Source organism: Pempheris klunzingeri, chromosome 14, assembly GCF_042242105.1.
Source record: "Pempheris klunzingeri isolate RE-2024b chromosome 14, fPemKlu1.hap1, whole genome shotgun sequence".
NCBI classification, from domain to species: Eukaryota; Metazoa; Chordata; class Actinopteri; order Acropomatiformes; family Pempheridae; genus Pempheris; species Pempheris klunzingeri.
In genome coordinates this window covers 8,893,716-8,916,424 of record NC_092025.1, presented here as the reverse complement: position 1 = coordinate 8,916,424, position 22,709 = coordinate 8,893,716, and the positions used below count along the sequence as shown (strand labels likewise).

General features: G+C 40.8%; 1 protein-coding gene across 2 annotated transcripts; it reads left to right on the top strand.

The window, feature by feature from the left end:
* The first annotated feature begins 400 nt into the window (after positions 1–400).
* ophn1 (oligophrenin 1) lies at positions 401–20,370 on the top strand. 2 transcript variants are annotated; one of them, XM_070843700.1, is made up of 24 exons: positions 401–930; positions 1,961–2,056; positions 2,512–2,573; positions 3,359–3,430; positions 4,795–4,896; positions 4,993–5,103; positions 5,285–5,389; positions 5,492–5,609; positions 5,700–5,800; positions 5,913–6,004; positions 7,212–7,290; positions 9,966–9,999; positions 10,186–10,248; positions 10,869–10,943; positions 12,026–12,110; positions 12,618–12,676; positions 13,769–13,874; positions 14,028–14,187; positions 14,564–14,711; positions 15,544–15,852; positions 16,572–16,719; positions 18,214–18,264; positions 19,086–19,134; positions 19,252–20,370. In XM_070843700.1, exons 1-24 carry the CDS (start codon positions 777–779, stop codon positions 19,255–19,257), a joined length of 2,385 nt encoding a protein of 794 aa, XP_070699801.1. In that variant the 5' UTR covers positions 401–776; the 3' UTR covers positions 19,258–20,370. The 2 variants fall into 2 exon arrangements, with proteins under 2 accessions (XP_070699801.1, XP_070699802.1); XM_070843701.1 differs by lacking the exon at positions 1,961–2,056.
* Positions 20,371–22,709: the final 2,339 nt, after the last annotated feature.

The following is a 22,709-nucleotide window of genomic DNA, read 5'->3' as shown; positions in this document are numbered from 1 at the left end:
TTTACTTTTTTTTTTTTTTTAATTAAATTCACATTTCCCTATTGTTCTAACAGATTTTTTGGCACATTTAGGAGTGAAGAATCCCAACTTTTTCGACAGATTTCCGACAGCACATGAACGCCGCACGGTAGGCACACTCGCTCCCACTGATGACTATGTGCAGCAGCCCCTTTAAGAGCGTCCTGGGTGTGGAAAGGGGGAAGTTTTAGTGAGTCCACAGCCAGCTGGATACGTCCCATTCAGCTTTGTGTCACACTCTTTGCAAAGACGTGAGACTTAAAGATGTGTTTGAGACCCCTGTTGGAATAAATATACACTTACTGACACGCATGCATTGGTTTAATAGCGCGCTGTTGACTTTCCAAACAAAAAGTCGGTACAGGACAGAAGGAGGTTTGGCGGAAGTGGGAAACATTTCGGAATGGGACGCGTCCAAACGGACTCTCAGCCGCTCTTCTAATCACGACGCTGCAACAAGGAAAAAGTGGCAAAGAGGGGCAGGATACAATTAAATTACAGTTTGAACTGTGCATCCGACGAGGAAAAGAGGGAGGTGAAGCCGGACCGTGACTCCTCGCTGTTTAGCGCACTTAAGAAGCGAGCGGGCCGCCGCAGGCTCCCACGGACCGCACGGATCCTGCTTCTCTGCACACATGAGCGTGTGGAGTCTCCTCCACGGAGCGGCGATGAGCGGCGTGTGGTAGACGAGCGTAGGCTGCGTGGCTCCCTAAAACACATCCGCCGTGTCTGTTGTGTGAAAGCCAGTCGCCCAGAAGATGGGGCACCCTCCTCTGGAGTTCAGCGACTGTTATCTGGACAGTCCGGACTTCAGGGAGACTCTCAAGTGCTACGAACTGGAGCTGGAGAGGTCGAGCAAATTCCTCAAAGAGCTGATAAAAGATGGCAACAGTGTGATCAATGCAATCAAAGGTAGGGGTGCTCTAATGGGATCTCCCTTGGTTTTGAGTCTGTTGTTCTGCACATTGCATGTGGATGTAAATGAGTGATGAGGCTTGACAGGGGATCAGCACCAGTGGGGCCTGTTCAGGGGCCTACAGGATCACTGTGGGTGGCTGGGAGAGGCGCATTCAGGGAGGTGCTAGTGCTCCCCTGGGAGAGCACCAAACAGCCTGCAGTGACAGAGCCGTGGATCTGATGCAGATGTGCAGGGTGACTCTGTTGGTCTCCAAACAGCACAACAGCTGGCTGCAGAGAGGGGACGGTCCCACAGTGACAGTGTGCATGTGTGTGTTTGGGTCTGCGTGGCACCACTGAGGGGGAAACACTGTTTGTTTTTGTTGTTCTTTTTTGACTCTCCAAGATGATCCCATGATCATCTTTTCACCTCGATGAACAGAAACTGTCATTGTAGGTACTGTGGTGGTGCTGCTGCAGAGGGGCGGGGGTCCTACTGTATATTCAGCTCAGATGATGGCCAGAGGTCACGAGTGCCCCCTTTTATAAAAAGGCACAATTAAACCAAGAAACCAAAATAAACAAATTAAACTGAAGGCACAGTTTGTGGATGGAAAAAGCATGTGAAACGGTAGAGGGGGAAAAAGAGGGGTTTCAGAGGCGGGGGGGTTAGAATATGATCCTGGAGATGGGAGCCAGGCTCGTCAGGCAAAGTGCTCCACAGTATTGATCTGACAGGCTCCGATTTGTTTTGATAATAAAAACCCAGACACAGCGTCAGATAATTGGAATCATAGGCCGCACGCTGGCTGCTGCCGTGCTGCTGGATCCTACCAGAGATGTCTTTCATACCCAAGACTTTCCTATCAGAGAAAAAAGAAAAACACACAGTTCAATAGTCCTGGACTGCACTTAGAGTCACGAGTGTAGTGTTGAATTTAAAGCATAAAGGCTTGTGTGTTGCACTTAATGCTAGTTGTGGCACTTGGAGCTCCATTCAGATGTTTCAAAAAACACTGCATTTTGTTTTTTGTTTTTTTTATAGGCTATTCTTTGGCTGTGCAGAAGTTCTCCCAGACTCTTAGCTTGTTCCAGTTCGACTTCATCGGAGACTCCCTGACAGATGACGAGATTAACATCGGTGAGATGATACAGACGCTCTTCTTAACGCACACTTTATGTTTGCTGACTATTAAAGTCAGGACTTTTTGGAGAGCGTGCAGAACATTTCATTTCTGATCCCACCACATTTTGGTTTATGGAAAAGTTCAGATTTTACAATCACTGTCCATTATTGCAAAAAGACTTCCTCTACGTGACTTCAGTGCAGAAGAACATTTTTGGCAGCCACTTGGTTCCTCGTAAACCTGACTGAGAAAATGTGAAACAGAAACTTCAGCCTTAGAGCTTAATGATGCATGTATTTAAAAAAATAGCTGGAAATATTATCATCATTGTCTCTTCCTATGCACATTTGTACACAGTGGAGGAAATGTGTCATGCATTTTTTTTTGTTTTTTTCCTGTGTCACACACTTAAGATAAAAATGTGTTAGGTCTTTATTCCGGTCATCATCTTTCATGTTTTCGTCCTCAGCTCAGTCGTTCCAGGAGTTTGCTGGACTCCTGCAGGAAGTGGAGCACGACAGGATGATGCTGGTGGGTTATCCGCTTCCTTCATGCTGACCCTGCATCCTATTCACCCGCTCGTTAGATAAGAAGGCGCAGAAACTGCATTAACATATCCTGCACTAAACATTAGACCACTTGGAGGGAAACACCCTGTCAGGGGAACCAGACAAATTAGCTTTCTGCTGGTTATGATGCAAAATGAACCTATTTTTGTTGTGTAGCTGACGCTCCATCTGTCTCTATTAACTGAAATATGTTATCACAAGACGCATCCACATCCTAGATACTGTGTGTGTGTGGCCTCGTGTGTGTGCTTGGAAAGATGAATGCTGTTCATTATTTTGCTATCAGTTCCTTTCTTTGTTTCCTCATTCTTTGTGTTGTTAATGTTACCATATTTCCTTTTTTATCACTTCTGCTGCTGTTATTTTACACTTTTCTACACTATAAATAATGCCACAGATTTGATTCCCAAGTGTTGTCATTGAACCCATTTTTAAACCCATTTTCATCATTTGTATTGTTATTGCGCACACAAGTTTTCCAAGCCCCAAGAGTTTTCCTCCTGCCTGACGCTTCAGCAATCAAGGCACCACTTTAGGAGCAGCCGTTCCTGTCAGACTGGGTTTTCTGGATGCTGATCTGTTTTTAAAGCTGGTTATGACACTCAAGAGATATACTTCCAAACTCTTTTCAATATGTTTTTTGGCCCACAGATAACCCAGTTTACCTAAAAATGTACTTGTGTGAAAGAGCATGTCTCATTTATGGCATTTATGTGTGTAACGGCCTTTCTGTGTTTGCCTGTCCAGGTTCAGAATGCCTCCGATCTGCTTATCAAGCCGCTGGAGAAGTTCAGAAAGGAGCAAATAGGAGTAACAAAAGTGAGTGTGTTCACTGATTCCTCGGCTCAGTAGGTGAAATGCAGCTGTTTCCACGGACATGTCATTGTGCAACCTATTCAACATCTTCCTGAGCTGCACAAACAGGATGTTATAAAGCTACTTCCCTAAATCTTTTGACGAACACATGTGTATGCGTGTCAAATATTTACCCATCAATGAACACTAAGATACATGTGAGCCTCTTCTTCAGCAGCACCTCCTGAGTGCTCCAACATTTTACTTTGCTTTTAAAGTCATCAGGAACCTCTGTGGGATATCACCTTGATTACTCAGCATGACATTTGGCTTTGTGTCCCGTCGCGGTGATCGAGAGATTTTAGTTTTTTCCCCCTCAGTGTATTTATTAGCCAACCACTTTCCGTAATTACTGCTACTCTGCTGCTATTAATTTAATTCACTAACAGAATTGGAATATACATGAAACATGCGGTCCTAAGTGACGCAGAAAATTAATTTATGTTGAAAACATATTCCAACATCATTTCATTGCCAATAGTGTTTTTTGATTGTTCCAGTGATTAAATGTAACATTCAGACGCACATGTTTTTTTGCCCATTTTTAAAACCGTAAATAATCAACAAATATATGTATTGATTAAGAAAATCTGGGTTTCCCCCATTTAAATCAGATTTAAATTCTATGTTTAATAACTATTTTTAGGTCAGGTTTGTGGTCGTAATGATGCTATACCTTTTGGAGTGGCAGATACTGAATGTTTCACCATTTATCCAACACTTAGCTTTTCCTTTTTACAATTTATCCAATGCATTTGGCCAACTATTTCAACCGTTATCCATTTAATTATTTATTTGAATTGTCAAGTCATTACTTTGAGGTAGTTGTTTCCACACACACACACACACACACACACACACACTCAAACGTTGTACATGGTGATCAGATGTCACATTTGGCCCAATAAATGGCTGTATTTTTTTCAACTAAAATCATGATTTCTGTTTTTTCAAATAAGTTGAGCTACTCTATAATTTTTCCATTCATTGGCTGGATGGATATATCTGCAAATAATTTATCACTTATTGCAGATGTGTCTCATAGTCTGGCCACCAATATGCTCTGAACAGTGTTTTCCAACTGTAAATATCCTGCTTGGTACATGTGTTCCTCAATGTTTTTTTTTAAATGTAAAACGACTGAATGTTGGCCAAGATTATCAACTTTATTGAAGACCACTGAACATTATGGAAGCCTGTCTGTCTGGTATTAGTTTCAGAGTAAACACCATTTGTCTTTCAGTTAAGCAATGCCAGATACAGTCTTAGCTGGTGGTTCAATCTCACCACTGTCTTTCATTTCCACATCTAACACATCTGTCCTGCAGGAAAAGAAGAAGAAGTTTGAGAAAGAGAGTGAAAAATATTACTCCCAGGTAGACAAACACCTGAATCTTTCTGCCAAGAAGAAAGAAAGCCAACTTCAAGAGGTGAAGTACAACAAGGATTATAGTGAAATGTACAAATAAGAGCGGGATTAAAATTTTTTTGAAATGTCCTTTTTTTTTTTTTTTTCTTCGCTACAGGCTGATGAAATCCTTGATAAAGAGCGAGTGAACTTCTACGAATCGTCAGTGGAGTACGTGTACCAGATCCACCAGGTGCAGGACAGGAAGAAGTTTGATGTGGTGGAGCCTGTGAGTGCTGCCTGTGGTCTCCCATCTTACTCTTTGCTGCCACACACATTTAAAGAGCTGGAAGAAATATACAGTACAGTGTAGAAGAAAAAAACTTGATGATAGACAAAAAAAAAAAAAAGTAATTCATTTGTTTTGTGGGTTCTCGACTCAATTATATAATTCATGCTTTGCTGGCCAGGTGCTGGCGTTCCTTCATAGCGTTTTAACCCTCAACAACCTGACAGTGGAGATGACTCAGGACTTCATGCCTTACAAGCAAGAACTGCAGCTCAGCTTGCAGAACGTAAGTGGTGTTACTGGAAACAAATGACGCCATTGGCGGGATTTAATATCCTTTAATCGGACGTCCATTAGATTCTAAAGTGCTGTCTGGTTTTGCCTGCAGACCAGAAACAACTACGAGAGCACTCGGGAGGAGATGGAGGAGCTGATGAAGAGAATGAAACACCCATCCCAGATCTGTAAAATGCCGATGGAAGGTTATCTGCACTGCCAGGAGAAGTGTAAGTGTGTGAGATGGTTATACAGGAGCTTGATGCTTGAACAGGCTCTTGCTTTGAACAGGCCTGTCCTGTTTTTCTTTTCCCAAACAGGGGCCTTGGGCGTGTCATGGGTCAAATATTATTGCAAGTATCACAAGGATGGAAGACTGCTGGTCATGGTGCCGTGTGAACAGAAGCCTACAACTAAACAGGTGCTTCACTTCGTATGAACCACTCAAAGGCACAGACGAACATTTATATGCCTGTAATAGTTGGACACCTTCAATACACCGACCATTTCCAACTTTGTCTGTTTCCCTGCAGGGCCCCACGCAGCTGACACTGAAATCCTGCGTCCGCCGGAAGACGGAGTCCATAGACAAACGCTTCTGCTTTGACGTGGAAACTAACGAGAGGTTAGCGCAGGCAAATCTTGAGAAACTGTGAGATGTGGCAACGCGAAAAGCCTTGTGGGATAAACAGGTTCAGGCGGCGAGGTGAACAGGTGGCTCACAAGGACATAGTGTGAGGGCTAAATGGACCGTAGCCCAAACAATCCCCAAGCGGCGGGCCGCGACAGATGGCAAACTCTGTGATTTCAGGGGAGGGAACACAACAAGCCTCATATTTATATAAGCAAGCCGTTCAGCACAACATTTCAATCGACATTTGAGCCGCAGGCAGCTCTGTCGTATTCAGGTTTTTTGAAATTGGTGGAAATACTTGGAGTGTCGTCAGGGTGTTTTTTAAAGGTTTAAAAGCAGCTTGAATCATGTATTACGTGCTTGAAAGCGCCTCTGAATGTTGAGCAACTATTTTGTGGCAGTGTGTTAACGGCACAACAACATGATGAGGGGCTGGCTGTTTGATAAACTGCAGGTGGCAGTGCTGTGTAGTGCAGGAGATAATGTTGTCGGCTCAAGAAGTTTTAAGGCAAGTCATCTGTCCGTGCGTGTCCTTGAAATGCTCCCGTGCTAGTGCCTGACCCTGACCTTTGACCTGTATTACATTCCTCTGCTTTTAACATCCCAGACCATTACTTTGCTTCTTCATCCCACTCTGCAGCAGGGAGTCTGTTTCAGGTGTATAGAAACATCACTGGATCTATTTACACCAGGGCTATCTATTTGACTGTTAGAGTTGTTAGAAAAGTTCTTTTTCATGCTTTTTGTAGTTAGTTGATTAGTGCAGTTGGCAGAAAGAGCTTTAAACTCGTAACACAGTTGTGTTAGTTAACAATTGATTCAGTAGCCCACAAGCTGCAAAATTTGGCACCACATTTTGTTGCTTCTGCAGCAGACAGATTGCACCAATGGACTTTCATCCGCTCTTCATGCTTGTCTTATTCATCTGCGTTTATACCTCCCTTCTTTACCACATGGGGTTTTTATAAGTTACTTCAAAGACACTGAAAGCCCCTCTTCTTGCGGTGTTCTTGCTATTTTGTCCACCCTGTTTTGCTTGAAAGATTTGCAAGATCTGTGATGTGTTACAGCTCAAACAACCAGCTAAATGTTTAAATTCACAGCCGATGGATACTGCAGCATTCTGTAGCATCCTGCGACTGAATCATTTAATCGCAGCGTTTGCGTCTTTTAATGGCATTTGTTATTGTTTCCATAGAAACTCACCCGTCACTTTCCAGGCTCTTTCGGAGGGAGACAGGAAGTTGTGGATGGAGGCCATGGATGGAAAAGAGCCTGTGAGTTCATTTCTCGTCTCATTGAGGATTATTCTGTTGCTAGATATAATGTTTGTGAAAACTGCCTCACTGCCAAAATATCTGCTGCTGACTCCAGCTCCCAACGCCAGTTCCCAAATCCAATCTGCAGATCAGAGGCTATCCAAGCCTGATTTCCTTTTTTGTTTTTCTGGTGGAATAAAATCTTTTTTAAATGTTGGCAGGTAGTTAAATATGTAATCACAACTTTTTAATTGGATTGCGCCAATTTAGATGCGCTTTACCTTCGCAAATTCAGTCTGTTGAAACCTGAAGAGGGAAACAACAACAAATGAGAGAGAAAGTTTGTTGAGCAGTGTGCTGTTTTGAATGGTGTTTATCCATTTGTTTTAAAGAAACATTATCATTGCCGTATTCTTTATCAAATCCATCACGTAATGCTCATGACAGCCCATATTTGTTAAGCACTGCTGAAGGTACAGCGATCTCATTATGCTTCAGTATTTCAGATATGTGAGAGATGGTATGAAGCTTCTTAGGACATGTGACTAAATGTGACTAAATGGTCACACCTGGTTAATCGTACTAGATCTGATCAGCCAAACCTTGCTGCTCGAGTGGTCAGTCTCTGTGTTCAGCAGTTTTAAGGCGATGAAATACCAAAATGCCTCACTAGCAGAATTTAAGACTTTGCTAATTCCTCTTTTGGTTGTAGCTTTAGACAGTGTTTTGTCTCTCAGTTTTGCTCCCACTCTGCAGTTCGGACAGGTTTAGTGGCAGATGCCGTGTGAATCGTGAACAAATAAACCAACACAACCAGAGGATGTGAAAATAACACTAGGCACACTTTTCAGTGCCCTCTTCCTGTGCAACTTCCTCATTGACTTCTGTATATTAAGAGCATTTCACAAGAGCTTTACCACCCACTTCGCCGAAATATTGTCAAGCGGAGATCCACTGCAGTGTCCTGCTACAGCCAGGTCTGCAGCGTCTCGGAGCTTTCAGACCGGACGGAGACCAACTGTGTGGCGTTCTGTCAGAATAATCTCCACTCTCCACAGGGACTTTATCGACTTTATTACACTCTGAGTGCCTTTTAGCCTTTTGAATAGCTGAAATATACATTGCAGCACAGCCTCTTCCCCTCAGCCACATAGACACTGTGCATCAGCCTATATAGGCAAACTGCGGTGCAGTATATGCATACTGTGTTTCACCTGAAGGATGTTTTTATGCATCCTGTCCACATCTTTTGAAACGTCCTCACACTCTGCTGTCTTACTGTTAGTCTCTTGAACTTTACTTTAAAGGCATGTTTACTGTACAGTGTTAATATGATACTTCAGAAAGTACAGTTTCCCTATCATCAGGCCCTTACCGACTTTAGTCGTTCAACAATATTAACTGGTAACTGCGTAATAGATTAACTGTTATGTCATTTTTTTCTAGCAAAAATGACATGACGCCAATTATCGACCGGTTCCAACTTCTCACTCACACTGCATGTCATCCATAATGTCAGATTTTCGTCAGATCGGTTTTGTGCCCATAATAAACATCCCCAGGACCTCTGGAAGCCACACCAGACTGATGTGTCTCCACAGGCAGCCAGCTGGTCCATCATAGTCCATAAGTCTCTGTTTCGGCAAATTTGTCACCTCTCCAAACCAAGAAGTGGTTGACGTGCCAAAATGACACATGGAACACTACACTTAGAGATCACTTCAAGGCCCCAGCTTGTGCAGTTTCCAACGCAATGTTTAGTAAGTTAAGACTATTTGGCATTAAAGTGTCGGAAAAAAAGAGAAAAATGCTCCTCTCCAAACTTGCCTAAGCAAATAGCACATTTTGGCCATTTTCTGTTGGGCCTCTGAAATGAAAACAGTCGTTGAAATATTGGGGGGAAAAAGCTCAGTAATTACTTTCACTGATGGTAGTTTCATTATCTCTGCATCCATAGACCACATTTCTCCTTTCTGAGACATAGTTACCATATTGTTTGTCAATTAAAGTATCTCAATATAGTTATGTTACTTGAGTTAAAAAAAAAACAGAAATTGAAGTAGTAGTATTTTTATTCTCAGTTCTATTTCAGTAACAGTAACAGAATGCGACAGTGACGGTTCACACCACTCGTCCTTTAGCTGTACCGTCTGTAGCTGGCCCTGACCTCTTACATCCATTATTAGTCAGGAGGGCAACAAAATGAAAATGAAATCAGCTATTTTGGGTGTGGAATCAGACAAAGCTTTGATGCATATGGTAACTATGCCTGTTGTCATGCCCTGGTTTTTATATCGTGCCAAACTGCTCCCAGGAGTAAACTGAATACTTTTCATTTGTTTGGTTGTTTTTGATTCAGGAAGCTTTCCTGATTTCCACCAGCTCACAAATGCATGCAGTCTCCTCCTCCTCCTCCTCCTCCTCCTCCTCCTCACTCTTCTCTCTCTGTTTCCATTGTTATAATTTTCATGTAATGTGAATCTGCTCATAAACTCAGAAGCTGTCACTGTATCATTTAAAGTTGGCTCCAGTGGAGCAGCTTTGTGTGCTCCTGCCGTCATCAAGTTTCAATTCTAAAAAAGACGCGTACATAAATCACGCTGAAATATCCCAGGCCTGTCACAGATTTGTTTTTTTTCCATGTTTTACAGTCTTTAATTTTTTTTTTTTTTTTTTACATTTTTTCATTTCAGATCTATCATTCCCCAATTCACAAGCAAGCTGAAAGTAAGTCAGTCATTACCCTCAAAGTCTTAAATTATGGTGTTGATGTTATGAGATGTAGACGGTAACGGTGTGATGTCTCACTTAGCATCTCATCTTACGGAGTGGATCCATAATCACGTTTTAGCAATTACAGGTGGTAAAATGGTGTTGAATCTGCTCATTCTTTTGTCTTTTTCATCTCCTCAGTGGAGCTGAATGAAATTGGATTCAAGTTTGTGCGAAAGTGCATCAACTACATTGAAGCGAAAGGTAAAAAGTCTTCATTGGAGGTTTATCCCAGCTGTCTTCTGTTAGATGCCCTGAGGGGGGCGCAGTTGAGTCATAAGTCTGTAGGCCGCACTCAAGGGAAAAAATGTTACCATTGATCATAAATGAAATGATAGTCTATTTCAGATTATACAGGCCTTTTAATCGTTGTACCTTTATCCCACCCTATTAAAGACTGTCTGCCTGATTTTTGTTATTATTTATGATGAATATTTCTTTAACAAAAATCCCGCTCTAAATTCCTTTAAGCCCACTTTAAAACCCAATATCTCAAATCTACAGTCAAGTCTGATGTAACCTTGTACTTCCACAGTCCCAATATATTTCTCCAGCAGAGTGATTCATCTCACAAAAACGAAATTAAATAATTAAATACACCATCCATAAACATGTAACTTGACTCGTGATCCAAACATGGAGCACTGCTCAGTCTCAAACTAAGTAGTTAAGTCAAGTGTTCATAATCAGGAAAGAACATCTGCATCACCACTGTGGATCATGCAGGCTCTGAGGAGACACATGTGGTATATTTCCACTGCTCTGTATTTGTCCAGATGACACTCCCTTTTCTCTCGTCTTACCTCCCCCTCTCCTCCTTGCAGGAGTCACACAAGAAGGAGTGTACAGAACAGTTGGCAGCAACATCCAAGTGCAGAGGCTTTTAAATACCTTCTTTGGTAAGGAAATAAGCCTGTGAACATGTTCTACATCTGTCAGTCCACTGTGCGTCCTCCACTGGGCGGGCCTGCCCTACTGTACAACACAACAGGTTCTGCCACCTTTTTGTGAAGCTTGGGTTTATGAATAACGTGGAGATATCAGGTCGCTGACTTTCAGTGCTCCTGCTGTGGAGGACTCTGCCTCCAAGTGGCTATAAATTATATTTTTGATAAAACAATGGATCAAATGACTGCATAATGTGAAAGGTGTCACTTTTTCTGCCAAATCCATAGAGAATAATGATCGTACTCTGCTGTTTCTTGCAGCACAACTGAGCTTTTAACTCACTGATTTGATTTTCCGGCTTCACTTCAATGCTGTGGTTCACTGTCACCACCCTCATCAGTTTGGGCTGCAGCAGGCAGCTGTTTTCAGTAAAGGGAAAAAAAAAAAAAGATCTAAAAACCCACTGAACGCTACCTGCCCAACACCAAACGGCAGACAAACAAAGTTAGCGACCAGTTGATGAACGTAGCGAAGCATTTAACAGCTAAAGAGGCAGATATTTCCCTCAGGAATCTGTGGAGGCAGAGCGAAGGTGTCCACAAACGCGGCTCCAAATGAACACTAATGCTGCTCTGTATCTGCTGGATGTGTAAAAAGGCAAACTGACATTTCAAAATATGTGTTTTTACAGCTTGTGTTTGCTGCTCCCAAGTGATCAGTTATTGAGAAATCGGTTATTGCAAGTTTAAATGATATTTACTTTCACAGCAGATATTTTGACTTGTCATAGCAGGAAACGGTGTTCCTTAATAATATGAATTCTATTTAAGTGTCCCTGTAAGCCATGACAGTGAACCACAATGCACAATACCAGGACCCTGAACCTGTAGCAGCGTAATGGAACTCGGCCATCACTGATTTTATGATTTACACCTGTGCTTTTCCATGCTGTGACATGTCAAGATAACCTCCATGAAAACAGCCTATTCTTAAATCTGGTGGCTTTCAGTGTTGTGTTCATGGGATTCCTCATAATGGTGTCCAATATTTTCTTGTTTTTCTTGCTTATTTGTTTTGTTTTTCTCCATCATAGACCCCACAAACCCTGGAGATGTGGATCTCCAATGCAACGACTTGGACATTAAAACCATCACAAGTGCACTGAAGTTTTATTTAAGGTGTGTGTGTGTGTGTCTGTCTGTCTGTCTGTCTGTCTGTCTGTCTGTCTGTCCGCGTGACACAACATTAATTTGTGGAACATACTCTATAACACTGTGTAGCTCCAGATCTGCGGCTATTTACTTAATTGCTGTAATGTTCAAATCTGAATGAAGGCTCTTTATTTAGTCTCTAAGATACATTAAATGAAATTATGATATAACAATGATAATTGCTGAACTGTTAACTTGGTCAAAAGTCTGAGTCATTAGAATTATTTTTTTTGGATTCTTAGTACAAAATAAATTCCAAAAATATGCTTGATTGTCGTGTGCATCCAGATTCACATTAAAACAACTTATTATTCAAATAACAAATGCAGCTTTGGAGGTTGTGCTCTCTGAGTGCTTTCTAGTGGAATATGTAATGAGTGAGAGCTGCTTTTTGTTTTCTGATGTAGTGAGCTATTTCGCCCTGCAAGCTTGCACTTTTTCTTTTTCCTTACGCATATTTGTATTTACCTGCAGGAGCTTGTCTGAACCTCTGATGACCTACAATCTACACAGAGACCTCATGTGTGCTGCAAGTAAGAGCGTTTTGGAAATTATCCTGAGCTAATATTAGGAAGTTTGTGTTTGTTTGGTCATGTCTGGAACTGTCTCACACTCGTGTTTTCCCCCAAAATCCAAAGGTCTGCTGCAACATTCCCACGCAAAACAACGTAGCATTAGGAAGGTTGCAAGTTGATAGGTGTTTTTCCCTAAAACGTAACCTCACCTGTTAGCAAACAGGAGAAAAAGAACGATTTCTCTCCTGCATCCATTTATATTCATGTTACACTTCCAGTCTACATAGTTTGACGAAATGTAAAATCATGTGTGCATGGATTGTACTGTGTGCACTCGTAGCTTCAATGTTGTCTTCTCTTGGTTTTGATATAATGAATATATTACTATAGATTACCATATATTATTATATATTACACTGAAGTGACACAGTCTTCTAAGCTTAATTGTCTTGTGTTATCTATTAAGAACAGGATCAATGTTCAGGTTATGTTTGTATAGAGTTCAGATCATCTCCTCACATACTTTGGGCAGTAATTGGGAATTTGCTGTGAATGCTTTAACATGGATGGGCTTTGAATTTCTGAGTGCCAGATACATTAAAGACATTTGTACGTAAATACCGTGCAGGAAGCAGGTTCAGGAGTTTAACAAGCAGCACAAGGTCCGTCTGGAAGACAGCGACATAAATCTGAGTTCCCCTGTTTGTTTTCATCTGTCACCGAACATCACTGTAAAACAGAAGACAGGGAGTTTAAAAGCATCAGCCTCATTCTGTCAGGATGTTGCAGTAAGACAACTGGTGGCTTCACTTTCCTGGAAACGTCATTCACTAGTTGAATGGGGGCTTCTCATTATATAGACTTGCCATACTTTCTCTGATTAGTCTCATGCTATACGACCGTGCCCTACTCCATGTGGTCATTTTCTTACCTACCTTATTTCCATGCAAAGACGCATCATGGATGTTTATTCTCAAGCTGGTATCTTGCACAACATAATTACGATTTGAATCTACAAATGCTGCTGATTAACTGTCCATCTTTAATTAACTTCCTCTGTGCTGTTATCTCAGATTTCTCAGTTCGATAACTTTGTTCTTTGCTTCACAGAGTCGGATAATCTGGACTTTCGACTGAGTGAAATTCATTCACTTACGTACAAGCTACCAGAGAAGAATCGGGAGATGCTGGAGATGCTTATTAAACACTTGGTCAAGTAAGTGCGAGCGTGTGCTCTTGTGATATACTGTTTTTACAGCTCCCAGGACCTTTTGCTCTGTCTCTCTCTCTGAAATGAGCTAATGTGTCACTGCTCTGTGCAGACAGTTTAGTTACATTTTATTCAGCCCAGCTTGGTGTTTGTTGACAGTGTGTGCAGTCACAGTGGAGATAACCTAATGACTCCCTCAAACATGGCCGTTATCTTCGGACCCACGTTGATGAGGGCGAAGGAAGAGACTGTGGCGGCCATGTTGGATATCAAGTTCCAAAATATTGTCGTTGAGATTCTGATCGAAGACTACAAAAAGGTACGTTTTCTTTGTCGGTCTGAGACAAAAACTTTTTTGTGAATATGTTTTATTTACAAAGCTGGTTGTAGCTTCACACTTAATATAGACATGTGAGAGGTGTCAATCTTCGCATCTGACTCTCAGCAAGAAGGAGAATATTGTATTTCCCAAAATGTTTTATTATAATGTTTCTTAGTGGGATTTTGTGCAGTAGAGGCATTTCTTAGGCCACATAACTGAAAGTGTTCTTTAAAAAATGGCGCAAATAATTGTATTATTTTATATAATATTTTTCCTGCTCCTCCTCATGTATTTCATTTCATGCATTCCATGAAGTTACAGACTCTATGTATACTGTCTGAAAAAGTGTCCCTTTTTTTTTTTGTGACCACAGATCTTCAGTTGTATGCCGGAGGACAGCACCGCCCCACCTGTCCCTCCCCCGCGGATCATCCCGAGGAAGCGGCAACCCATCACAATCTCCAAGAGGCCGCCTCGTGTTTATCAAGCTCTTAGTCACGACCACTTTCAGCACACAGAGAGTAATTATCAGCCTCCCTTGGCTTGATTGTCATCATCATCCTCACCATTATCCCATCCTGCCTGTGCTGAACGTACAGTAGATTATTGTTAATGCTGTTTTGAAATATTCAAGAAACATTTGTCTTGCAACACACCTGCAGGGCGGTTTCTTAACATTTTCTAAAGTACAGAAAATTGTGATTAACCTAGTGTGCATGCGTTTGTGTGTCCATCAAATACCACGCCAAACAATGATGACATATTCCTTAACGTTCATTTGTTTGTCAAAGAGTGCCATATTAATATTATTCATTGTTTTTCTTTATTCTTTATTGCCTTATCCTTTATTGTTGATGGGAAACTCCACTGGAGCTTTTTTATTAAGTACAAATAAACTACTCTAACATTTTTATCTCACATTAGTCTTTTTCTTCAGTGCCTCTGGCTAAATCATGTCATTTTCTGTCTGTTTAAACCCGTTGTTAAGTGGGTGTGTCTCCATCCTCTCATACACTGTGGCAGAGAAATCTGGAGCACCTGCTGCTCCTCCTCCCTGTGTTGTTCAACTGTTCTTAACTTAATACTTGCTATGGACAAAACCAGTGAAGTGCTGTGCCAGTAGCTGTGTTACTAATTTAACTTGCATATTATGGGACCTTCAGTTCATTTTGCCTGCCCTTTGCATGTTTCTTTTTTTCTTAATCTTGCACATTGAATATAATTTGTACTATTTCATAGAGGAAACCATTTACATTTGACTTAGGGCTGAATGTCACATTTAGCTGTAGCTGTTGAGTTCACTCCACCTAGTCAGTCCTTTGTACTAATCATTATGTTGATTCTTTGTACCAGATGGCCAGAACGACAGCTCGATTATGGAAGGGGAAGTCTCAATGAGCCCCGTTCCCCTGCAGCGGACAAAGCCTGTAAGCGGTGTCCCACAACCTCCAAAGGAACCTCCTCCGAGACAAGCATTGATGCCCAGACCTACTAACCGCCAGGAGAGACACTCAGACTTTGACACTGGCAAGATGGACGACACGAGGCAAAGGCCAGATTCTTCCTCAGCGGCAAATGGGGAGTCTGGGGTCTATGTGAGCAGAGTACAGTCCTTCCCGAGCAGAAGACCTCCTCCGAAGGGCACATCAGGCAACAGAGAAGGTATGACGAACCCTCTGTGTTAATGTTGCTGAAATATTAAATCCTTAAATCATATTTTTTTTTATCTTCAGCTAAAAATAAATGAATAAAGGTTTTATATCTTAAAAAAAAACAATTAAGGGATGTAATGTAACGTAAAAAGGGGACGTTGTGATGCTTTGCTCAGATATTGAGGAGCATGAAAATCCAGCTGGCTCTTGAGAACCACATCTTGTTTTCCACTTCAGTACATGTGGCTTCATCCAAAACCCCTTTCCTTCCTGCTGATTTGTTGTCCGTATTGTTGTTGTTTGTTTGTTGTTGCAGTTGAGGTAATGATGCATGGGGCTGCTTTTGTTGCTCTTTATCACAAAGGCTGCATGTCCAGCGGCTTTATTCTTGCTTTTAGTTTGCAATTAGTCATCTGTAACTAGTTTTCCACCATATCATTTGTGCCTAAACAAATAAAGGCTTGGTTCAGATGGACAGTGTTACTAGGAAATAGGTAACCAGCGGAAAATCAAATGGGTCTTATGTAAGCACTTCCGCGAAGAGCTTGATTGCAAACAGAAATCTTTGCTGATTTGTAGGATTCTAATTGAGTTATTTGCCCAAGAAACTGGCTATCTAAGATGGCTTGAACTCTCTGCATAGAAGATCCATATTGTAGTAACCCATCACAGCCTTGTTCGTTCTCTTGCATCGTTGCATGGAGCTTTAGTATTGTTTATGTTTCCCAGGAGATTCTGAGGGGTTGACGAGAACGAGGTCCACGGAGAAGCACGCCATCTGTAGACCCCCAGTCAGGCCTCCTGAGCCTCCCTGCAGAAGCCCCGCTCCACAGAAGCCCCCGAGCGCAGCCAGCAGCGAGGGCACGGTCACATCCTAGTAAGTGCTCCTAAGAGATACAAAAGTCTGTCACCACCTTTTTTGTGGACACTTTCAGGTATGCAAATGCAGACAAGGTCAAGAAGTCCGTTAAATATTTAACTACTAGATCTGTTGTTTTTACTAAAAACAGTAGAGCTCCCAATTTAAGCTCAAAATAACTAAGAAGTGCAAATTTCAGTGTGTCAGAATCAGCAGCCCTCGGCACATTCGTGGCTTTGACGATTTAAACTGTTAGATCAAAGAATGGACATGTTGCCTGGTTCGCTGAATCAGACCTTCTGTTGCCGATATCAGTGTCACAATTGAATGACATGAGCACAATGAAACCTCAGATCCACCATGTGATGGTGGTGTCATCATGATGTCGCGTCATCTCCGAATCGCTGGGATGATGAGGACTGTGATGAGGCTGAGAGCAGCCGAGGCGATGATTATTTTCGACTGTGGATTCTGTTATGTCAAGATTAGTAAAAAGGCGATAATCACTGCCATTCTATTAACACTGGACGTCTTGTATGTGAAGGTGGCTGCTCGTTGAAGAGTTATCACCTCACCCTGCAGTACTCATCAGCTATGTGCAGAATTGTAGCATCTTTCAGCGAATTGTTTTGGTTTTATGGTCTACAAATGTACGTTACGTTTTGGTTTACTGGCATTGCTTTCATCAGCATTGTTTCCAGGTGTAGCAAGGATCTGATTTCAGCGGACAAATCTGTAGAAACCCACTGTACACACTGCCTGACCAAGTTAGCGGCCAGCTGGTGAACCAGATATTTCTCAGGATGTGTAAATAAGCAGCTGTTTGCTAACAAGCTCCCCATATCAAGTTAAAAGGTGATGGAGTCAACATTGTGTTGCTCTGCTCTCCCCGAGTGGCCAAACACAGGTTACAGGTCGAAGTTATTTATCTTATCTTGTTTTAACAAAGTTGTCCTCTCATGGAAATTGCTAAATTAGCTTGTTATCTTGTCACGAAAAGGCCCTTTAACAAGATAGTTAGCCTATTATCACAAGAAAAGCACTTTATCTTGAGATAACAAGCTAATTAATTTGATCCTGGGATAACAGAAAACACCTGTTTCAGGAGACATTTTGACTTGTACAAGACAAGCACAGGTGTAACTAATAATATTAACAACGGCTCAGGTCCATTAAGTGTTTCATTGAGCTTTTCCAGTGAGCCAGCATGCACGGTATCAGTGCACAGTATCCTGCAATAACATGTCAATATGTCTGCCTTGAAAAAGGTCTGTAAAAACCACAGCTGCTCTTGGCTTTCGTAGGTAAGTACCTCACAAATGTAACACCCAAAAATTGGTGGCAGCTATATGTGTAGACAGTGGGGTATTAAAAAGATAAGGCACAATACGTGCTGACTGTTGGATCACACCGGATTTACTAAAGAATTCTCAAATATAAGATGAATCATATGGTTGCTCATCAAAAATATCAACATGTTGGTGTTCTTCTTCTTCTACTTCTTTTCCGCAGTGTTGCCTCTAAAACAAAGTTTTTTGAAAATGCGTCTAAGCAAGTTGGCAGGTATGTAAAAGCCATTTTTTTGCCTGAGGTTCAGTTTGTTCAGGACACCAATCAGACATGCCTGTTTTTACAGAAGGTGAAAATAACCAGAATGACTCTTATTTGTAATGGCAGTTAAAAAAAAAAAAAATCAATTTCTAATTTCGGTTAATAACAGAATAAATGTTATTATAAAGAACTAATTAAGCAGTTTAGTGCCTCCATTACATGAGTCTTTTTGCTCATGTTAACCTGATGACGGAAACACTTCTGCTCTTTTATGATTTGCTTGGATGGTCCTTGCCTTCCTCCATGTGGAGGCAGTAAAGAAAGTGCCCGTAAATGAAGAATGTCTGAGTGGGAAGAGCTCGTGGGAGTTTTATCAAAGAGAGTTTGTGTGCTGACATATAAAGCTCTTGTGTGGCCTTTGATTGTTATCCCACAGCTGAAGACGCTGGACCTTTTTAAACGAACTGTTCGTTAACAACAAAGTTTTTAAAACATGGAATAATACGAACGTTGTATAGTATAGTATAGTATAGTATAATATAGCATAGTGCACAGGTGGTTGTACAGTGTAACAGACACAAAATACATACAAAATACAAATACGTTACAAAATAACGTATGTTTTCTACTTGCATCACAGTGCTACAAAAACTGATATCATGCAGTCTGATACAGATTACGATCAATACTTTATTTGACCCATCTCACACAGTGTGAGAGATCATTACCACGCTTTGCATGGGGGCCTTAAGGCAGATCATGGGTGGCCTGGTCGTTTGGAGCTGAAACCATAAATGGATCTGTAATTACAATGTTTTTCTCTCCTAATTTAGTCCACCGACCTCTCCATCACCAACAGGAGTGACAAATGTAAAAAAAGAGGTAAGATACTGTCATTTTGTAATTGATTCAGTATTTTCAGTATTTTTTTTTTTTTGTCACAGAGTAACAGACTCGAGTCTTTTTACTTGTTTTTTGATGCTTGTTTTGTTTCCCCAGAATTAATGTTAAGGTCACTCAGACCACATCATGTGACGTCTTCATGCGCTGTTGGATGGACTTCAAGCTGCAAGTGAACTCTGTCAATCTTGATCTTATCTGATAGACGGAAGAAACGGCGCTCCTTAAAACTGAAGGGCTGCATTTGATTCCATTTGATTTATGATAATGAAGCCGGTTACTTTATTCATTAAAGTAAGTCAGTGTCTGGCCATTATTCCAAAGTTAGGATGGGGTAACAGTATTGTTTTCCCCTCGTTTCATACCAACTGACAATTGTGACAAATAATTTTGTAATGTTTAGTCAGTTTACGGTGTTTCATTTTATTGGAGGGAACTAACAGCCGTAACTGGTTATAGCAGCTTACTTAGGCGTCATCACTCATTAGCATTGTAGAATAGATCCTCCAAAGAAGATTAAAATGGTCTTAATCAGTTTAATCTTTGATCATTTGAAAATGTGAAATATTAGTCTTAGAGCTAACTTCTAGATTTTATGAAAGGGACCATATAATGGTCTGTACAAGAAGTGGATGAAGCAAATTCATTCTAAGGTACATCTGTAGAGTAATTATTTCTGTGGATTCTAGTTGGTCCATTCAAAAAGAAAATTTAGATCGAATTTTGAATCATGTATGTCAGTTGAGACATGACATGTCATTCAAACACAAGTCACTTTTTAAGGGGCATTACAAAAAGTATTTTGCTATAAAGAGCACTCCAGTCAATGTAGTTTAGATTTACATAATGAATATAATGCTAGTGTAATGGGGAATTATTAAATCAGTTCATTAGTGTCCATCTGCACACTTCTTCTTATCACATGTACCTAATGTGGGTACTGTAGGTCAGGTTATACAGGAGTGTCCTCAAAGTTTACCAGAATGTGTTGCACCTGAACTGAATTGTTGGGATTAAAGAAGCAGGAATCAAAACTAGTTACAATATGTGAAAATAACACTCCAATTGTTTTTTTTTAAATGGCTTTTATTTTTATATTTCTTTGTTCTTAAAATGATTATTATGTTAGTTTTACACTTTTTTTTGTTTGATAACCCAACTTGAAAATTCAGGTTTTTGTCTGGTTGCAAAAAGCTAAATAAACATGAAGAGTTCTTAACGTGACTTATAAGTATTTTTTCTTGTTTTTAAAGAGCTCTGTGTTTCCATTCACTGTAGCAGCTCTGTGTTACTGCATGAAGTTTTAATCCCGTCTCCTCTCAGTCTGTGCGCCGACAGTTACAGTTACAGTATCCTTAAAAGATTAATCACTCCTTAATTATCTTATCTGTAATAGTTCAAAATATTTAGTTCTGTATAAACTGTGAGTGCATGAGGAGTTTGCCAAACATAAGAAATTTAAGCAGTGTGTATCATCTCATTGCAGCTTAATTTCAGAGACGTTTTAATGTAATGAAACGACTCTCTCAGACCTTTGGTGTTCAGGTGTACGTACTGAGGCATCCAGTTGGCAGTTCAACATGTATGTCACTGGTTGGACTGGCCTTTTGATTTCCATTTTATACCTCGTATTGTTTGGACCTAAAGTAGGAGTCTGCCTACGCTGGATCTTAGCGTTTTTATTTTTGTTTCGATTTAGCCCCCATGGATGAGCATGTATAGTGTACGGACAGCTGAGCTATGCCAGGGGCTGAGAGGAGAGGGGTACAAAGAAGGGGGGTTAGTCCAGAGAAGATAAAGGGGGTCTGGTTGAGAGGTGAGAGCATGTATGATGATATGTGTGTATTTGGGTGTGGGTGTTTATGTGTGTGTAGTGATATATGCATGTGCCAGACTATCACCTCAACTGCATGTATGTATTTATGCACTGTATGTGTTGTTGGTGGAATTATATTGGCATCAAAATGATTAATGTAAGAACAAAACCAATACTTTCCTGAACCAATTTTCTTGATACTGTTTGGTCTTGTGTTTTTTTGTTTTTTTTTCCCCCACCTGAGTGATTTAATGTGTATCTATCATCTACATTATCATATACATATCCATGTACAGAGTCAGAATGCATGGTTGTTATTGCCTACTTGATTACATGTTAGACATTGGATCTTCTATTGAATCTTTTGAATTTTAGCATCATCGGACATGTAGAATGTATTTAAATATATTTTTTGCCAGGACAGATGATTAGAGTTGAGGTTGAGGTCAGCTGTCCATTTGTTGGTTGGTATGGTGATTGTAATTTTACAAGCAATGAGGGTTTGACATAAGTCAGATTTGTAGGATTCAATATGGCTTTCCAAGACTCATATACCTGAATGTGTTGAGAGGTACAAGTATTTGGTAGGGTGAATTGTACTTGCAGCTGATCGCAGTTAATGAGGAGCCTCCCATTAGACGTGTCATTCCATGTTTTCTCCAGACGGGAATGAACAGTGGTTTGTTGTTAGTTAGTTCTGTGTCTAACTGTAATACCTTGTGTCTGTTGGCTAATGTCTTACATACTGTAGCAGAGCAGATATGAAATATTAATAAAAACTGGGAGCCTCTAAGCCACCTAATGATTTATGGCATTGTGAGGTGGATAGTTTAATTCTGATAACTGTGTTTGAGGGCTAGCTGTGGTCGGGGATCATCCAACTGGAAGCATGTAAATACGGGGATAATAATGAGGCCCAACAATGACCCCTGTGGAATCCCAAATAATAATATCTACAAAGAATTAATTACTGCCCACTTTATGTCATGAAGATCTTTGATTGGGGAGATGTGCCAGTTTTAATAAAATTTTTCATCCTTGGTATGACATTTTAAAACATCACAAAAGAGGACTAAGAGCCATGCAAGGCTGTAACGGGGACAGTGGTGCTTTGAAAAAATGCATGCTAACCTACCTACCTGTCTACATCTTAGTTTAGCTTTTTTTGCTAATTAGCTATAGAGACAACTTAAAAGTGAGGCTGAGGGGGATTTTGCAGGTATTTAGTCAAAAATAAAGCATTGGACACACATTTTGATGTGATGATGGCACCACCGAGAAAGTCTGGGGATCATCAAAGTTATTACAATTCATCCAGAGAGGAACATGAATGGCTATACTAAATATCAAGGCCACCCACCCAACAGTGGATGAGACATTTCACTCAGCCACAAATGTAAACCAACTGGTGGCACTTGAGGCAAAGTCAGAGGATCATCAAAGTCAGAAAGGATTTATCCTCTGGAATACAGTTTTCTGTACAAAATTCCATGGCAATCTAACCAATCGTTGTGGTGAAAAGTGGTGAACCCACCAACGTTGCCATCCACAATCTTACAAAAACAATGTCAGCTTCTTCCATGCAGTACATGCTTTTGTTCTGCCTCTCTGTGTCTGCCTCCCTTTGGTGGTGAATACCTGAGGAAACCTCATGGAGCCATCTTACTATAAACATGATCTTTCCTAAAACTCGACCACACTGCCTTTGAGGAGCATAACCAATTTCAAGAAATAACTGAAA

Coding starts and splice junctions, on each gene's coding strand:
- ophn1 (XM_070843700.1), top strand. CDS start 777: ATGGGGCACCCTCCTCTGGAGTTCAGCGACTGTTATCTGGACAGTCCG. Junction 10,249..10,868: donor CAACTACATTGAAGCGAAAG/GTAAAAAGTCTT, acceptor TCCTCCTTGCAG/GAGTCACACAAGAAGGAGTG. Junction 15,853..16,571: donor CACATCAGGCAACAGAGAAG/GTATGACGAACC, acceptor TATGTTTCCCAG/GAGATTCTGAGGGGTTGACG.